At 49.5% G+C, this 20,470-nt stretch overlaps 1 protein-coding gene across 4 annotated transcripts in view; it reads right to left on the bottom strand.

Moving 5' to 3' along the window:
- CCDC152 (coiled-coil domain containing 152) overlaps nt 1-20,470 on the bottom strand; it is a 273,215-nt gene that overhangs the window by 235,204 nt on the left and 17,541 nt on the right. For all 4 annotated transcript variants that reach the window (XM_063961607.1, XM_063961616.1, XM_063961637.1 and 1 more), the window contains one exon: nt 17,418-17,529. In XM_063961607.1, coding sequence (XP_063817677.1) covers nt 17,418-17,504 — 87 coding nt within the window. In that variant the 5' untranslated portion in view covers nt 17,505-17,529. The remainder of the gene's footprint in view (nt 1-17,417; nt 17,530-20,470) is intronic.

The raw sequence follows: 20,470 nt of genomic DNA, 5'->3' as shown, positions 1-20,470 counted from the left end.
AAGCAATGAGAACCCTTTTAGGGATCTGGAATTTTTTCTCTGGGTTTTCCCAGGATTTTTCAAACACATCGTTTAATTCCTTAGACGCAGGGAATGTAAGGGAGGATGTGTATCAGGTGCTTTGGATGAGGTAGCAGGAGCAGAATACGACATAACCTCTACAGATCTGTTCAAAACCTGTGTTTCAGTCTCATTATGAGCTATACTAAATGAAGGCCCTCATTCCGAGTCGTTCGCTCGGTATATTTCTTCGCATCGCAGTGAAAGTCCGCTTAGTACGCATGCGCAATATTCGCACTGCGACTGCGCCAAGTAATTTTACAATGAAGAAAGTATTTTTACTCACGGCTTTTTCTTCGCTCCGGCGATCGTAATGTGATTGACAGGAAATGGGTGTTACTGGGCGGAAACACGGCGTTTCAGGGGCGTGTGGTTAAAAACGCTACCGTTTCCGGAAAAAACGCAGGAGTAGCCGGAGAAACGGAGGAGTGTCTGGGCGAACGCTGGGTGTGTTTGTGACGTCAAACCAGGAACGACAAGCACTGAACTGATCGCAGATGCCGAGTAAGTCTGAAGCTACTCTGAAACTGCTAAGTAGTTTGTAATCGCAATATTGCGAATACATCGTTCGCAATTTTAAGAAGCTAAGATTCACTCCCAGTAGGCGGCGGCTTAGCGTGTGTAACTCTGCTAAAATCGCCTTGCGAGCGATCAACTCGGAATGAGGGCCGAAATCTGGGATATCATTCCCTTAAGAAAATCCACCCATGGGGGTTCAGATTCAGAAGGCTGAGACAGTACATTGCATTCCTGAGTAAATGTAATAGACTCCTCTGGAGAGGACACACACTCTGCTGCACAAGATACAGAGTCCCTAGTGCGAATGCGTGTGCAGCCGAGTGCAGCAAAAACATTTTTTGCAGTTTCTGAGTAGCTCTGGACTTACTCAGCCCTTGCTATCACTTCAGTCTTTTTGGTGCTATAATTGACGTCAGACATCCGCCCTGCAAACACCTGGACACGCCTGCGTTTTCCCAAACACTCCCAGAAATCGGTCATTTGACACCCATAAACGCCCTCTTTCTGTCAAACACCTTGCGTTTGGCTGTGCGAATGGATTCTTTGCTAAATCTATCGCCCAGCACTGATCCTCTTTGTACTCGTACGACATGCCTGCGCATTGCGCTGCGTACGCATGCGCAGTTTTGCCGTTTTTTTACCTGATCGCTGTGTTGCAAAAATCAGCAGCGAGCGGTCAACTCGTAATGACCCCTCATGTGCACTGCAGGTGGGGCAGATATAACATGTGCAGACAGGGGCGGATCCAGAAGAAAATGATAAGGGGGGCACCATGGAAGGGGCAAGTACATTTGCGTGCGGCTTCGGTGCATGTGAGGTGGTGCTTCTTATACAATGCCCACAGTTGTAGCGCTCATTATGCAATGTCCACTGTACTGGTAGTGCCCCTTATGTAGACCCCATAGTAGTGGTGCCCCTTATGCAATGCCCGTATTGCCCCCAGTAGTAATGTTGCCTGTAGTAATGCCCCCAGTCATTTAGCGCCCTAGTAGTTATGCCCCCAGTGGTAATGCCCCTGCAGTTATGACCCCAGTAGTTTACTCCCGCCCCCTTTAGTTTAGCCTCCCAGTGGTAATGCCCCCAGTAGTTTGCCTGCTTGTAGTTTAGCCACCAGTAGTAATGCCCCCCTGTAGTTTGCCCCATTGTAGTTTAGCCCCTGTAGTTATGCCCCCCTTGTAGTTTAGGCTCCCAGTAGTTTGGCCCCTGTAGTTATCCCCCAGTAGTTTGGCCCCTGTAGTTATGCCCCCAGTAGTTTGGCCCCTTGTAGTTTAGCCCCCAAGTAGTAATGCCCCTGTAGTTAAGCCGCCAGTAGTAATGCCCTTGTAGTTACGCCATCAGTAGTAATGCCCTCCTGTAGTATGCCCCCAGTAGTTAGCCCCTTTGTAGTTGGCCCCCAGTAATAATGTCCCCCAGTAGTTTGCCCCCAGTAGATGCCCCCCAGTAATAATGTCCTCCAGTAGTTTGCCCCCAGTAGATGCCCCCAGTAATAATGTCCTCCAGTAGTTTGCCCCCAGTAGTAATGCCCCCTAGGAGTTTGCCCCCAATAGATGACCCCCCAGTTTTAAAGCCCCCCAGTAATAATGCCCCCAGTAGATGGCCCCCAGTAAAAAATGTCCCCCAGTAGTAATGCCCCCAATAGATGACCCCCCCAGTAGTAATGTCCCCAGTAGATGCCCCCCAGTAATAATGCCCCCAGTAGTTTGCCCCCAGTAGTAATGCCCCCTAGGAGTTTGCCCCCAATAGATGACCCCCCAGTAGTAATGCCCCCAGTAGATGGCCCTCAGTAAAAATGCCCCCCAGTAGCTGCCCCCAGTAATAATGCCCCCAATAGATGACCCCCCAGTAGTAATGCCCCAGGAGATGACCCCCATTAATAATGCCCCCAGTAGTTTGCCCCCAGTAATAATGCCCCCCCAGTAGTAATGCCCCTTGTTGATGCCCCCCCCCAGTAGTAATGTCCCCCCGTAGTTTGCCCACAGTAGATGCCCACGAAGGAAGAAAAAAACATCATACTTACCGAGCCCCATTCCCGCTTCCAGACCGCTGCAGTCCTCCTCTTGGCATCCGCTCCTCAGCACTATGAGAGAGACGTCATGACTGATGTCTCTCCCATAACGCACGCCACACAGTGACAGTACTGAGCTCCTGCCTCCGGCTGCCGTGTGCAGGGAGACGGGTGCCCGCTGGCAGGGGCGTCAGAACATTTATAGGTTGGGGGGGCAAGATACATTTTCTATTTGGTGCCTCTGGGGGTGGAGCCACCAGGGAGGAGGAGGCAATACTATGGGGACGAAAAGGAGGCAGCACCACGGTGGGGTGGAGGCAGCACCATGTAGATGGTGGCCGGGAATCCCACTGACGGAGGTGCTGCGATGGGGGAAGGAGGCGCCTGGGACTGCAGTATTGCACCAGCAAGCACCATTGTGTAGGTGAGGCTGGCCCCCGGGACCTCCGGGGAGCAGTGGGGGTATGGAAAAGTGAAGGCGGTAACTATGCTCTGGAAAAGGGGCCTGGCCACTCAAAAGGGGATGTCCCCTTCAGTGTAGTTTACCACACCATATACCCCTTATACACATTATGCTTCACAATAGTAGTACCCCATATACTGTCTAGTACTTGTGCACCTTTCACATTATACCACACGGTATGAGCTGAAATTTACATTATAGCACACTGAATGAGCCGAAATTGACATTATAGCACACAGAATGAGCCAAAATTCACATTATAGCCAATGGTATGAGCCGAAATTTACATTATACCACATAGAATGAGCCGGAATTTACATTATAGCACACAGAATGAGCCGAAATTCACATTATAGCACACAGTATGAGCCGAAATTCACATTATAGCACACGGTATGAGCCAAAATTCACATTATAGCACATTGAATGAGCCGAAATTCAGGGAGAGTGACAGAGGTTCAGGGAAAGGGACATACGGACAGGGAGAGGGACAGGAGAGTGACAGCAGGGACATAGGGAGAGAGAAAGGCAGCAGGGTAAAATTACCTATTGAGCAGCGGCGGTGCGGAGGAGGCTGTGGTCTGCGGTGGATGAGGAGGCTGTGGTCAGCGCGGGGCGAAGGAGGCTGTGGGCATTGGCGATGATGCGGAGGAGGAGTCTGTGGGAGTTGGCGCAGGTGCAGAGGAGACTGGGGGCGGCTGCAATGCAGCAGAGGAGGAGACAGAGGGCAGCGGTCTCTATATAAAACCTTGTCTCTGTGCCGCACTCCTGGACTATATCCTGATGAAATGGTGAAGACCATGGAATGTTGATAACGCTGAAACTGATGTCTGAGTGATGTTTTATTAGCCAGGAGTGCGGCACACAGATAAGGTTGTAGGAAGCTAACACTATTGTGTATGGCAGTGCGGGCACCCGGAGCAGTTTATATACCTATTAGGAGAGCCGGTAAACAATTTTTTATATATATATATATATATATATATATATATAAAATAAGAATTTACTTACCGATAATTCTATTTCTCATAGTCCGTAGTGGATGCTGGGGACTCCGAAAGGACCATGGGGAATAGCGGCTCCGCAGGAGACTGGGCACAAAGTAAAAGCTTTAGGACTAGCTGGTGTGCACTGGCTCCTCCCCCCATGACCCTCCTCCAAGCCTCAGTTAGGATACTGTGCCCGGACGAGCGTACACAATAAGGAAGGATTTTGAATCCCGGGTAAGACTCATACCAGCCACACCAATCACACCGTATAACCTGTGATCTGAACCCAGTTAACAGCATGATAACAGAAGGAGCCTCTGAAAAGATGGCTCACAACAACAATAACCCGATTTTTGTAACAATAACTATGTACAAGTAATGCAGACAATCCGCACTTGGGATGGGCGCCCAGCATCCACTACGGACTATGAGAAATAGAATTATCGGTAAGTAAATTCTTATTTTCTCTAACGTCCTAGTGGATGCTGGGGACTCCGAAAGGACCATGGGGATTATACCAAAGCTCCCAAACGGGCGGGAGAGTGCGGATGACTCTGCAGCACCGAATGAGAGAACTCCAGGTCCTCCTCAGCCAGGGTATCAAATTTGTAGAATTTTGCAAACGTGTTTGCCCCTGACCAAGTAGCTGCTCGGCAAAGTTGTAAAGCCGAGACCCCTCGGGCAGCCGCCCAAGATGAGCCCACTTTCCGTGTGGAATGGGCTTTTACAGATTTTGGCTGTGGCAGGCCTGCCACAGAATGTGCAAGCTGAATTGTACTACAAATCCAACGAGCAATCGTCTGCTTAGAAGCAGGAGCACCCAGCTTGCTGGGTGCATACAGGATAAACAGCGAATCAGATTTTCTGACTCCAGCCGTCCTGGAAACATATATTTTCAGGGCCCTGACTACGTCCAGCAACTTGGAATCCTCCAAGTCCCTAGTAGCCGCAGGCACCACAATAGGCTGGTTTAAGTGAAATGCTGAAACCACCTTAGGAAGAAATTGAGGACGAGTCCTCAATTCTGCCCTGTCCGTATGAAAAATTAGGTAAGGGCTTTTATAGGATAAAGCCGCCAATTCTGAGACACGCCTGGCTGAAGCCAGGGCTAACAGCATTACCACTTTCCATGTGAGATATTTTAAGTCCACAGTGGTGAGTGGTTCAAACCAATGTGATTTTAGGAATCCCAAAACTACATTGAGATCCCAAGGTGCCACTGGAGGCACAAAAGGAGGCTGTATATGCAGTACTCCCTTGACAAACGTCTGAACTTCAGGAACAGAAGCCAGTTCTTTTTGGAAGAATATTGACAGGGCCGAAATTTGAACCTTAATGGACCCTAATTTGAGGCCCATAGACAGTCCTGTTTGCAGGAAATGCAGAAAACGACCCAGTTGAAATTCCTCTGTAGGGGCCTTCCTGGCCTCACACCACGCAACATATTTACGCCAAATACGGTGATAATGTTGTATGGTTACATCCTTCCTGGCTTTGATCAGGGTAGGGATGACTTCATCCGGAATGCCTTTTTCCTTCAGGATCCGGCGTTCAACCGCCATGCCGTCAAACGCAGCCGCGGTAAGTCTTGGAACAGACATGGTCCCTGCTGGAGCAGGTCCTTTCTTAGAGGTAGAGGCCACGGGTCTTCCGTGAGCATCTCTTGAATTTCCGGGTACCAAGTCCTTCTTGGCCAATCCCGAGCCACGAGTATAGTCTTTACTCCTCTCCTTCTTATGATTCTCAGTACTTTTGGTATGAGAGGAAGAGGAGGGAACACATACACTGACTGGTACACCCACGGTGTTACCAGAGCGTCCACAGCTATTGCCTGAGGGTCCCTTGACCTGGCGCAATATCTGTCCAGTTTTTTGTTGAGGCGGGACGCCATCATGTCCACCTTTGGTTTTTCCCAACGGTTCACAATCATGTGGAAGACTTCTGGGTGAAGTCCCCACTCCCCCGGGTGAAGATCGTGTCTGCTGAGGAAGTCTGCTTCCCAGTTGTCCACTCCCGGAATGAACACTGCTGACAGTGCTATCACATGATTCTCCGCCCAGCGAAGAATCCTTGCCACTTCCATCATTGCCCTCCTGCGTCTTGTGCCGCCCTGTCTGTTTACGTGGGCGACTGCCGTGATGTTGTCCGACTGGATCAACACCGGCTGACCCTGAAGCAGAGGTCTTGCCTGACTTAGGGCATTGTAAATGGCCCTTAGTTCCAGGATATTTATGTGAAGTGACGTTTCCATGCTTGACCACAAGCCCTGGAAATTTCTTCCCTGTGTGACTGCTCCCCAGCCTCTCAGGCTGGCATCCGTGGTCACCAGGACCCAATCCTGAATGCCGAATCTGCGGCCCTCTAGGAGATGAGCACTCTGTAACCACCACAGGAGAGACACCCTTGTCCTTGGAGACAGGGTTATCCGCTGATGCATTTGAAGATGCGATCCGGACCATTTGTCCAGCAGATCCCACTGAAAAGTTCTTGCGTGGAATCTGCCGAATGGAATCGCTTCGTAAGAAGCCACCATCTTTCCCATGACCCTTGTGCATTGATGTACTGACACTTGGCCTGGTCTTAGGAGGTTCCTGACTAGGTCGGATAACTCCTTGGCTTTCTCCTCCGGGAGAAACACCTTTTTCTGTACTGTGTCCAGAATCATCCCTAGGAACAGCAGACGTGTCGTCGGAATCAGCTGCGATTTTGGAATATTTAGAATCCATCCGTGCTGTCGTAGTACTACTTGAGATAGTGCTACTCCGACCTCTAACTGTTCTCTGGACCTTGCCCTTATCAGGAGATCGTCCAAGTAAGGGATAATTAAGACGCCTTTTCTTCGAAGAAGAATCATCATTTCGGCCATTACCTTGGTAAAGACCCGGGGTGCCGTGGACAATCCAAATGGCAGCGTCTGAAACTGATAGTGACAGTTCTGTACCACAAACCTGAGGTACCCTTGGTGAGAAGGGCAAATTGGGACATGGAGGTAAGCATCCTTGATGTCCAGAGACACCATATAGTCCCCTTCTTCCAGGTTCGCTATCACTGCTCTGAGTGACTCCATCTTGAACTTGAACCTTTTTATGTAAGTGTTCAAGGATTTCAGATTTAAAATGGGTCTCACCGAGCCGTCCGGGTTCGGTACCACAAACAGCGTGGAATAATACCCCTTTCCCTGTTGTAGGAGGGGTACCTTGATTATCACCTGCTGGGAATACAGCTTATGAATGGCTTCCAATACCGCCTCCCTGTCGGGGGGAGATGTTGGTAAAGCAGACTTCAGGAACCGGCGAGGGGGAGACGTCTCGAATTCCAATCTGTACCCCTGAGATACTACCTGCAGGATCCAGGGGTCCACTTGCGAGTGTGCCCACTGCGCGCTGAAATTCTTGAGACGGGCCCCCACCTTGCCTGAGTCCGCTTGTAAGGCCCCAGCGTCATGCTGAGGACTTGGCAGAAGCGGGGGAGGGCTTCTGTTCGTGGGAAGAGGCTGTTTGCTGCAGTCTTTTTCCCCTTCCTCTGCCCCGGGGCAGATATGAGTGGCCTTTTGCCCGCTTGCCCTTATGGGGACGAAAGGACTGAGCCTGAAAAGACGGTATCTTTTTCTGCTGCGAGGTGACTTGGGGTAAAAAGGTGGATTTTCCAGCCGTTGCCGTGGCCACCAGGTCCGATAGACCGACCCCCAAATAACTCCTCCCCTTTATACGGCAATACTTCCATATGCCATTTGGAATCCGCATCCCCTGACCACTGTCGCGTCCATAATCCTCTTCTGGCAGAAATGGACATCGCACTTACTCTTGATGCCAGAGTGCAAATATCCCTCTGTGCATCTCGCATATATAGAAATGCATCCTTTAAATGCTCTATAGTCAATAATATATTGTCCCTGTCCAGGGTATCAATATTTTCAGTCAGGGAATCCGACCAAGCCACCCCAGCACTGCACATCCAGGCTGAGGCGATTGCTGGTCGCAGTATAATACCAGTATGTGTGTATATACTTTTAAGGATATTTTCCAGCTTCCTATCAGCTGGTTCCTTGAGGGCGGCCGTATCAGGGGACGGTAACGCCACTTGTTTTGATAAGCGTGTGAGCGCCTTATCTACGCTAGGGGGTGTTTCCCAACGCGCCCTAACCTCTGGCGGGAAAGGGTATAATGCCAATAATTTTTTAGAAATTAGCAGTTTTTTATCGGGGGAAAACCACGCTTCATCACACACCTCATTTAATTCATCTGATTCAGGAAAAACTACGGGTAGTTTTTTCACACCCGACATAATACCCTTTTTTGTGGTACTTGTAGTATCAGAAATGTTCAAAACCTCCTTCATTGCCGTGATCATGTAACGTGTGGCCCTACTGGAAAATACGTTTGTTTCCTCACCGTCGACACTGGAGTCAGTGTCTGTGTCAGTGTCTGTATCGACCTGAGGTAACGGGCGTTTTATAGCCCCTGACGGTGTTTGAGACGCCTGTACAGGTATCAACTGATTTGCCGGCTGTCTCATGTCGTCAACAGTCTTTTGTAAAGTGCCGACACTATCACGTAATTCTTTCCATAAGACCATCCAGTCAGGTGTCGACTCCCTAGGGGGTGACATCACTAACACAGGCAATTGCTCCGCCTCCACACCATTTTCCTCCTCATACATGTCGACACAGCGTACCGACACACAGCACACACACAGGGAATGCTCTGATAGAGGACAGGACCCCACTAGCCCTTTGGGAGACAGAGGGAGAGTTTGCCAGCACACACCAGAGCGCTATATATATATAGGGATAACCTTATATAAGTGTTTTTCCCTAATATAGCTGCTGTATATATTAATATGCCAATTTAGTGCCCCCCCTCTCTTGTTTTACCCTGTTTCTGTTGTGCAGGACTGCAGGGGAGAGTCAGGGAGCCTTCCTCCAACGGAGCTGTGAGGAAAAAATGGCGCTTGTGTGCTGAGGAGATAGGCTCCGCCCCTTTTTCGGCGGCCTTTCTCCCGCTTTTTTGTGGAAAACTGGCAGGGGTTAAATACATCCATATAGCCCAGGAGCTATATGTGATATATTTTTAGCCATTTAAGGTATTTTCATTGCTTCCCAGGGCGCCCTCCCCCAGCGCCCTGCACCCTCAGTGACCGGAGTGTGAAGTGTGCTGAGAGCAATGGCGCACAGCTGCGGTGCTGTGCGCTACCTTATTGAAGACAGGACGTCTTCTGCCGCCGATTTTCCGGACCTCTTCACTCTTCTGGCTCTGTAAGGGGGCCGGCGGCGCGGCTCCGGGACCCATCCATGGCTGGGCCTGTGATCGTCCCTCTGGAGCTAATGTCCAGTAGCCTAAGAAGCCCAATCCACTCTGCACGCAGGTGAGTTCGCTTCTTCTCCCCTTAGTCCCTCGATGCAGTGAGCCTGTTGCCAGCAGGTCTCACTGAAAATAAAAAAATCTATTTAAACTTTTACTCTAAGCAGCTCAGGAGAGCCACCTAGATTGCACCCTTCTCGTTCGGGCACAAAATCTTAACTGAGGCTTGGAGGAGGGTCATGGGGGGAGGAGCCAGTGCACACCAGCTAGTCCTAAAGCTTTTACTTTGTGCCCAGTCTCCTGCGGAGCCGCTATTCCCCATGGTCCTTTCGGAGTCCCCAGCATCCACTAGGACGTTAGAGAAAATTTATTTTAATGTTATATACATACAGGATATGGACCCCTGGACCCCCCTTACAAATCCTACATTTGCCATTGGAGAGGGAAGGGGGGGGGAGTGGGAGCAGGACGGACAGCCTCTTACCTGTGACAACCCAGCCACAGGTCTCTGCAATGCAGGGACAGCAGGCACTTCTCTCTGTTAGGCCACGCCCCCAAATCAACCGCGAATCGCGGCACTTCGCTGGGGTCGTGAGCCGACCCTGGTAAGGGGGACAGCCAGCGCTGTTGAACTGAGCCTGGGAGCAGGAGGGGCTGAACACAGCCATATCCTGCTGCTGCTGCTCAGTCCCTGCACGGAGCGGAGGTTGTGATGTGCGGTCTTTCAGCTGACCGCACATCGCTCCTCCTGAATATCGGCGGCGCCTCTCATATTTTAGGGGGGGGCGAGCTGCCCCCTTACCCCCCCAGTTCCGACGCCTCTGCCCGCTGGGCCCCCCGTCATCTCCCTGTGCTGCGCCGGCGCCGGGAGGGGACGGAGGTCACAAATGACAGGGGGGCACGGGCCCGAGTGCCCCCCCCCTGGATCCGCCACTTTGTGCAGAGAGAGAGTTAGATTTGGGTGGGTTATTTTGTTTCTGTGCAGGATAAATACTGGCTGTTTTCTTTTTACACTGCAATTTACATTTCAGTTTGAACACACCCCACCCAAATTTAACTCTCTATGCACATCTGCCCCACCTGCAGTGCACATAGGGGGTACTTCAGACCTGATCGCTAGGCTGCATTTTCACACAGTGGGCGATCAGGTCCAAACTGCGCATGCAGCTACAGCTATGATCATTCACACTGACATGCGGGGGGACGCCCAGCACAGGGCTATCCCGCCCCGCATGTCAGTGCCGCCTCCCCCCCCCCACGCAGAAGTGAAAAGGCATCGCACAGCGGCGATGTTTTTGCACTTCAAGAGTAGCTCCCGACCAGCGCAGCTTTAGCGTGCTGGTCGGGAGCTACTCATCGCTCCCCAGACCGCAGTGGCTGCATGCGACGTCATGCAGCCGCTGCGGACCGCCCCCCCGTTCAATCCGGCCACTCCTGCGTTGGCTGGACCGCGCCGCTCCGCCCCCCCTTGCCCCCCCTCCAGCTTAGCGACTGCCTTTGCCTGTCAATCAGGCAGAGGCAATTGTAGCGGCCCAACGGCCGTCTGGCATGCGCCGGTGCATGCGCAGTTCTGAACCGATCACACTACTGCGATAAACTGCAGCGTGCGATCGGTTCAGAATGACCCCCAAAATCTGTTTGTGCCGCTCTGCTACACATGCGTTCGCACACTTGCACAGCTAAAATACAGTCCCCCTGTAGGCGGTGACTATCTGATCGCAACAGTGCAAAAATAAGATTTTACTTACCGATAAATCTATTTCTCATAGTCCGTAGTGGATGCTGGGGACTCCGTCAGGACCATGGGGAATAGCGGCTCCGCAGGAGACAGGGCACAAAAGCAAGCTTTTAGGATCACATGGTGTGTACTGGCTCCTCCCCCTATGACCCTCCTCCAAGCCTCAGTTAGGTACTGTGCCCGGACGAGCGTACACAATAAGGAAGGATCTTGAATCCCGGGTAAGACTCATACCAGCCACACCAATCACACCGTACAACTTGTGATTTGAACCCAGTTAACAGTATGATAACAATGAAGTAGCCTCTAAAAAAGATGGCTCACAACAATAATAACCCGATTTTTTGTAACAATAACTATGTACAAGTAATGCAGACAATCCGCACTTGGGATGGGCGCCCAGCATCCACTACGGACTATGAGAAATAGATTTATCGGTAAGTAAAATCTTATTTTCTCTAACGTCCTAGTGGATGCTGGGGACTCCGTCAGGACCATGGGGATTATACCAAAGCTCCCAAACGGGCGGGAGAGTGCGGATGACTCTGCAGCACCGAATGAGAGAACTCCAGGTCCTCCTCAGCCAGGGTATCAAATTTGTAGAATTTTGCAAACGTGTTTGCCCCTGACCAAGTAGCTGCTCGGCAAAGTTGTAAAGCCGAGACCCCTCGGGCAGCCGCCCAAGATGAGCCCACCTTCCTTGTGGAATGGGCATTTACAGATTTTGGCTGTGGCAGGCCTGCCACAGAATGTGCAAGCTGAATTGTACTACAAATCCAACGAGCAATAGTCTGCTTAGAAGCAGGAGCACCCAGCTTTTTGGGTGCCTACAATATAAACAGCAAGTCAGACTTTCTGACTCCAGCCGTCCTGGAATTATATATATATATATATATATATATATATATATTTTCAGGGCCCTGACAACGTCTAGCAACTTGGAGTCCTCCTAGTCCCTAGTAGCCGCAGGCACCACAATAGGTTGTTTCAGGTGAAACGCTGACACCACCTTAGGAAGAAACTGGGGACGAGTCCGCAGTTCTGCCCTGTCCGAATGGAAAATCAAATATGGGCTTTTGTAAGACAAAGCCGCCAATTTTGACAATCGCCTGGCCGAGGCCAGGGCCAACAGCATGGTCACTTTCCATGTGAGATATTTCAAATCCACAGATTTGAGTGGTTCAAACCAATATGATTTGAGGAATCCCAACACTACGTTGAGATCCCACGGTGCCACTGGAGGCACACAAGGGCTGTATATGCAATACTCCCTTGACAAACGTCTGGACTTCAGGAACTGAAGCCAATTCTTTCTGGAAGAAAATCTATAGGGCCGAAACTTGAACCTTAATGGACCCCACCACTGCCCTCCTGCTTCTTGTGCCGCCCTTTCTGTTTACGTGGGCGACTGCCGTGATGTTATCCCACTGGATCAATACCGGCTGACCTTGAAGCAGAGGTCTTGCTAAGCTTAGAGCATTATAAATTTGCTCTTAGCTCCAGTATATTTATGTGGAGAGAATTCTCCAGACTTGATCACACTCCTTGTGTGACTGCTCCCCAGCCTCTCAGGCTGGCCTCCGTGGTCACCAGCATCCAATCCTGAATGCCGAATCTGCGGCCCTCTAGAAGATGAGCACTCTGTAATCACCACAGGAGAGACACCCTTGTCCTTGGATATAGGGTTATCCGCTGATGCATCTGAAGATGCGATCCGGACCATTTGTCCAGCAGATCCCACTGAAGAGTTCTTGCGTGAAATCTGCCGAATGGAAGCGCTTCGTAATAAGCCACCATTTTTACCAGGACTCTTGTGCAATGATGCACTGACACTTTTCCTGGTTTTAGGAGGATCCCGATTAGCTCGGATAACTCCCTGGCTTTCTCCTCTGGGAGAAACACCTTTTCCTGGACTGTGTCCAGAATCATCCCTAGGACCAGCAGACGTGTCGTCGGAACAACTGCGGTTTTGGAATATTTAGAATCCACCCGTGCTGTCGTAGAACTACTTGAGATAGTGCTACTCCGACCTCCAACTGTTCTCTGGACCTTGTTCTTATCAGGAGGTCGTCCATTTTCTTTGAAGACGAATCCTCCATTCGGTCATTACCTTGGTAAGGACCCGGGGTGCCTTGGACAATCCAACGGCATCGTCTTGAAACTGATAGTGACAGTTCTGTACCACGAACCTGAGGTACCCTTGGTGAGAAAAGGCAAATTTTGGGACATGGAGGTAAGCATCCCTGATGTCCCGGGACACCATATAGTCCCCTTGTTCTTTGCTATCACTGCTCTGAGTGACTCCATCTGGATTTGAACCCTTGCAAGTGTTCACATTTTTCAGATTTAGAATAGGTCTCACCTAGCCTTCAGTACCACCATATAGTGTGGAGTAATACCCCTTTCCTTGTTGTCGGAGGGGTAATTTTATTATCACCTGCTGGGAATACAGCTTGTGAATTGTTTTCAATACTGCCTCCCTGTCGGAGGGAGACATTGGTACAGCAGACTACAGGAACCTGCGAGGGGGGAAACCTCTCGACATTCCAATCTGTACCCCTTGGATACTACTTGTAGGATCCAGGGGTCCTGTACGGTCCCAGCGTCATGCTGAGAACTTGGTAGAAGCGGTGGAGGGCTTCTGTTCCTGGGAATGGGCTGCCTGCTGCAGTCTTCTTCCCTTTCCTCTATCCCTGGGCAGATATGACTCTTATAGGGACGAAAGGACTGAGGCTGAAAAGACGGTGTCTTTTTCTGCAGAGATGTGACTTAGGGTAAAAAACGGTGGATTTTCCAGCAGTTGCCCTGGCCACCAGGTCCCATGGACCGACCCCAAATAACTCCTCCCCTTTATACGGCAATACATCTTTGTGCCGTTTGGAATCTGCATCACCTGACCACTGTCGTGTCCATAAACATCTTCTTGCAGATATGGACATCGCATTTACTCTTGATGCCAGAGTGCAAATATCCCTCTGCGCATCTCGCATATATAGAAATGCATCCTTTAAATGCTCTATAGTCAATAAAATACTGTCCCTGTCAAAGGTATCAATATTTTTAGTCAGGGAATCCGACCAAGCCACCTCAGCTCTGCACATCCAGGCTGAGGCGATCGCTGGTCGCAGTATAACACCAGCATGTGTGTGTATACTTTTTAGGATATTTTTCAGCCTCCTATCAGCTGGCTCCTTAAGTACGGCCCTATCCGTAGATGGTACCGCCACTTGTTCTGATAAGCGTGTGAGCGCCTTATCCACCCTGAGGGGTGTTTCCCACCGCGCCTTAACTTCTGGCGGGAAAGGGTATACCGCCAATAATTTTCTATCGGGGGAAACCCACGCATCATCACACACTTCATTTAATTTATCTGATTCAGGAAAAACTACAGGTAGTTTTTTCACCTCACACATAATACCCTTTTTTGTGGTACTTGGAGTATCAGAAATATGTAACACCTCCTTCATTGCCCTTAACGTGTGGCCCTAAAAGAAAATACGTTTGTTTCTTCACCGTCGACACTGAAATCAGTGTCCGTGTCTGGGTCTGTGTCGACCGACTGAGGTAAATGGGCATTTTACAGCCCCTGACGGTGTTTGAGACGCCTGGACAGATACTAATTTGTTCGCCGGCCCTCTCATGTCGTCAACCGGCTTGCAGCGTGTTGACATTGTCACGTAATTTCCATAAATAAGCCATCCATTCCGGTGTCGACTCCCTAGAGAGTGACATCACCATTACAGGCAATTTGCTCCGCCTCCTCACCAATATTTTCCTCATACATGTCGACACACACGTACCGACATACAGCACACACATAGGGAATGCTCTGATAGAGGACAGGACCCACTAGCCCTTTGGGGAGACAGAGGGAGAGTTTGCCAGCGCACACCAAAACGCTATAATTATCCAGGGACAACCTTTATATAAGTGTTCCTTTTATAGCATTTTAATATATATACATATCGCCAAATCAGTGCCCCCCCTCTCTGTTTTAACCCTGTTTCTGTAGTGCAGTGCAGGGGAGATCATGGGAGCCTTCCCACCAGCCTTTCTGTGAGGGAAAATGGCGCTGTGTGCTGAGGAGAATAGGCCCCGCCCCCTTTTCGGCGGGCTTCTTCTCCGGAGTTTTAGATATCTGGCAGGGGTTAAATACATCCATATAGCCTCAAGGGCTATATGTGATGTATTTTTCGCCATACAGGTATTATACATTGCTGCCCAGGGCGCCCCCCCCCCAGCGCCCTGCACCCTCCGTGACCGCTGTGTGAAGTGTGCTGACAACAATGGCGCACAGCTGCAGTGCTGTGCGCTACCTGATGAAGACTGAGAGTCTTCTGCCGCCTGGTTCCGGACCTCTTCATCTTCAGCATCTGCAAGGGGGGTCGGCGGCGCGGCTCCGGGACGAACCCCAGGGCGAGCCCTGTGTTCCGACTCCCTCTGGAGCTATGTCCAGTAGCCTAAGAATCCAATCCATCCTGCACGCAGGTGAGTTGAAAATCTCTCCCCTAAGTCCCTCGATGCAGTGAGCCTGTTGCCAGCAGGACTCACTGAAAATAAAGAACCTAAAAACTTTTTCTAAGCAACTCTTTAAGAGAGCCACCTAGATTGCACCCTTCTCGGCCGGGCACAAAAACCTAACTGAGGCTTGGAGGAGGGTCATAGGGGGAGGAGCCAGTACACACCATGTGATCCTAAAAGCTTGCTTTTGTGCCCTGTCTCCTGCGGAGCCGCTATTCCCCATGGTCCTGACGGAGTCCCCAGCATCCACTAGGACGTTAGAGAAAATTGCTTGATAGTGATCATGTCTGAATTAGGCCCATGGTTTTGCCCATTAGCTAACAAATTTACTGCTGCGATCAGATCTGTATTAGGCCCACAGTACAGCCACTGGATGGACAGAGCAGAGTGCAGCACAGCTGAATGGACGCAGCAGAGCCCCCGGGTGGACACAGCACAGCCCTCTGACAAACATCAGCACAGCCCTCTTGACAGACACAGCATGGCCCCTGGAAGAAACACACAGCAGAGTTCAGCGCAGCGTGATGCCGGAGTGAAACAAATGGCGCCGATCACCACGGTGAGGAACTTATATGCAATCCAAAACCCGCGAGAATCAGACGCCAGGATTGATGACATTTTGCCCCGTTTTAGGATCTGAGTCAGATAGGAAGACTTGAATTCTGACTCAGATCCGCTATGTTCGGGTGGGACCGGTTCATCTCTATTTGGAAGTAATATGGGTTCCGAAAGTCTTTTTTGCTCGATTATAAAGCTGAAGCTTTTAATAGAGAAATAAGACATTTTGTTATGCTGTAAGTGTGAAAACGGGGGGTAGGGTGTTTGAACAGCCCCAATGCTGTGTCGGACTGGGGCAGTGTCGGACTGGAGCATGAAGGGCACACCGGGGGTATGCAGTGGTAGGGGTCCATGATTAGAGGTGTGGCCAGCCTCCAAAGGGGGTGTGGCCAGCCACCACAGAGGTTTGGCTAACCATTATAGAGTACCTGGTCTGGACTCCTTGATAATATATATAGTAACTAATGCTAGTGCATGCATGATAATGTACCAGATTAATGACAGCAATGTACTGTAGAGAATACATCATAATCCTGTGCAGTATAAGGTAACATATGTATAATATATAATTCAAGTGCACAGTCTAGAACCTGATCCCTAGAGGAGGAGGGGCCCCCAGGCAGTGGGGCCTACCGGTGGTTTCCCCTGCACCCCTGTGGGCCAGTCCGAGCCTGGACTGGGGCATGTACTGCCCAATGGGGGAATGCAGTGGTAGGGGCCCATATTTAGGGGTGTGGCCACTCCAGTGGGGAAGTGACCAACCACCTCAAAGGCTTGGCTAACCATTAAAGAGTGCATGGGCTGGACCCCTTGACAAATATATATAGTAAATACTGATTGTGCATGCATGATAATGTAGCAGATGAATAACAGCAATGCACTGTAGAAAATACACCATAGTCCTGTGCAGTATAAGGTAACATATGCGTAATTTATAATTCAAATGCAGTCTGGAACCTGATCCCTAGAGGAGGAGGTGGGGCCCCCAGGCAGTGGGGCCCGCCGAGGGTTTCTCCAGTACCCCCGTGGACTAGTCCGACCCGGCCCCAATGTATTAGTATCAGTTCCTTAGCCGAGCTGATAGTGTAAGAGAAATTACAGTGCTTTGTTTCTTTTATCGTACTTACTCATTGTTACTTTCTTGTAAAACTCATGCATATGGTAATATAGTGATATAGTAAAGCAAAGAAAACGTTGATAATAGCTCCAACCTGACAGGAAAACATTCTAACAATAGCCAAAGCGCTAATTATACAACATTTACCTTCTCAATCTCTGAATAATCCTCAAGAAGATTATCAAGATTAACAGAACAATGTTTCTCCTCTTCCTGGTTATTGTCCTCATCCATCGCTTCAGCTTACATCCAATAGACTCTGCCGGAGCGATTATAAAACATTTAAATGCAGTTAATTTAGATGTAGGAAATATCCAGATGTTGCAGCACTTTGAAATCAAGGACAGCAATAGACATTCATAATTATCCATAATAATGCCATTTATTTCTCAAGTGTCAGATCTTTCCTCTCTCTCTCTCTCTCCTTCTCTAGTACATCCCATTTTTAAATTTTTTATTGAAATATACAGTACGCAGTTTAATGTACTCTGACATTAAAGCATAGAACAATATAAACAACTGGACATGAAAAATCATACTGTAGTCATTTTTTTTAACAAAATGTAATCTACATTTTTGACCGATCATAGTAGATACCTTGGGACAGATTCAGTTGCGGGCGGGAAATTTGAGAAACCCTATGGAGTTTTTCCCGTAGCCCCTGAGTTTTCTTATTCAATTGCAGGACTGAAAATGAGACACCTATTTTCAAACACCCCCAGAGCCAGTGTAATTTTTCCTAAAATCATTAATTTTAGGGGAAAAAATCACTGGGACTTGCTCTGGCAGCACCCCTGAGGACTAATTAAGCAATTGGAAGTTTCCAATTAGCTTAATTCAGGCATGTCCAAACTGCGGCCCTACAGCTGTTGAGAAACTACACATCCCTATTCTATAGCGAGCAGGGCCTTCCTACCTCTATGACTGTTATCACCCAGTTTGTTATTGTTATTTCAAATTGTAAAGCGCAACGGAATTTGCTGCGCTATATAAGAAACTGTTAATAAATAAATAAATAAATAACATCCCAGCATGCTCTGACACAGCTTTAGCATTCTCTGACAGCAAAACTGTGTCAGGGCATGCTGGGATATGTAGTTTCACAACAGCTGGAGGGCCGCAGTTTGGGCATGTCTGGCTTAATTAGTGTGTAATTACTCACCTTCCGAAGCGGGGTCTTCTGCATCCAGGGTTGGAAGCTGGGTCTCTGCAGCAGTGCGAGTACAGTATGTTTGTGCACACTATGGGCTATATTCAATAAGAGTCGGAAACTGCCGTCTTGTCGGAAAGACGTCAGTTTAAGACTGGAATAGGTCGGAAGGGGTTCCGACCTATTCAATAGGGGCACAGTTTTTCCGACAAGTCGGGAAACCCGACTTGTCGGAAAGCAGGTGGATTGGCGGAATACCCGCCGATCCACCTGCTGCTGTCGGAAACGGGGCCAAATCCGACAGGTTTTGGCCCCCTTTCCGACAAACTCAATCCGACTTGAAAACAAGTCGGATTGAGGTGAGGAGACGGGGAGCGGTGCGGCGGGCTATGGGGATGATAGTACCTGCAGTGCCTCCTCTGCCGCCGCACAGATCACTCCCACTGCCAGCTCCGGCCGCCGCTGGAAGCTCCCCCGCCGGCCGCCGCACACTGCTCCCCGCACCGCTGCTGTCAGCGCACCCGGCAGCCGCTGACAACAGCGGCAGTAAAAGACACAGGGAACGGACAAATCCGACAGTTGGATTTGGCCGCTCTTTGAATAGGGGTTGTCGGGTCCATTCCGACAACTGCATGTCGGAATGGACCCGACTCTTATTGAATATACTCCTATATCTCCCAGCAGCCCTTGTGCTTGCCCAGCAGCCCCTTCTGGAGGAGAGTACCAGAAGACCCCCAGAGACGCAAAAGGTTTTTTTTAGGTTTTTTTTTTTTACATGGCACGGAGTTGTCAGTGTTGTCACTTAACTATTATTATTTTTTGTTTTATACATACATACATACCTGCAATAATCAAAAATTGTGTGAGAGGTAAGCAGTAAGGTTTTTTTTTACCTCACTCAACTTCACTCCCAGTTGAATTCCCCAACATTGGATAGAGATAATGGCCCTGAAATGGATTAAGACCTCATGGGGCCCTAAGCAAGATACCGATTTAGGGCCCCTCCCTCAAAGAATCCATAGCTCAATATTTTCATTCCTGATTTATGCTCCTTACATTATTTGTTGTTTTTCCTACTTACATTCTATTACAGTTTATTACTTCCCCCCTTCACTGATTGCACCATGTCCTCTCTCCTCTAATTTCCATTTATTACACCACTCAGTTACTGTATTTTAGATCAGTGCTCCCCTCACTGAATGTAGCAGCTCCCCATACCCCATTATTACTCACTGACTGCATTGTATATGAGTTACCCAGGCTTACTGATTGTAGCAAGCCCCATCACCTTATCCCCCCTCACTCACTGCCCGCATTTTATAACAGCATTTATAATACCCATTATTACACCCCTCAGTCAGTATCACAGGCGTTTCTAAAATGGGTGCAGTGTGTGCGGTGCACACCAGGGGGGTCCACAATGCACCCATATATTATACTTAGCCATCCAGAGTCCTGCGACGCCAGCCCTGCTGTGCGGGCACAAATCACTCTGAAAATGTCAGCCGCTGCCATTTCCGAGTGATTTGCGCATGTGCACTGAAGGTGTCCACGGGATCAAGGCGCAAGCACCATGTTCTCGGAGACCTGCACATGTGCAGTAGAATCTGCCGTTATGCCAGAGTCTACTGCTGCCAAAGAGGAGGGGCCTGTGACGGAGCTGCATGCAGGTCTCCTCCTCTCTTAAAGCGCTCCTGGTCAGTATGACTGTATTCATTATGTATCAGTCCCCCACTGATTGTAGTAGGCATTTTCTATACACAGCATAGACTATAATAGCATGTTGATATATCACTAGTCAGTGTGTGCCTCCCCCCCCAGCCACGATTATAGCAGGCGGATGTTATACACTGTACTTAAAATATATCTGTCCACACCGCCATCCCCTTCATGTTTTTCTCTGTGCACGTCCCAACTCCTTTCTCTTTGCACTTGACATCAGACACACATGTGTCAAGGCGGGTCACACGCACACAATACTGCAGGACTGGAGACACAGACAGGCGTACACTGGAGTCGACACCTAACAGCTGTGTAATCACTGCCAGCC

Source organism: Pseudophryne corroboree, chromosome 1 (assembly GCF_028390025.1).
Source record: "Pseudophryne corroboree isolate aPseCor3 chromosome 1, aPseCor3.hap2, whole genome shotgun sequence".
NCBI lineage: Eukaryota > Metazoa > Chordata > Amphibia > Anura > Myobatrachidae > Pseudophryne > Pseudophryne corroboree.
Note: the sequence above shows the minus strand (reverse complement) of the source record. Positions and strands in the feature narration are given on the sequence as shown.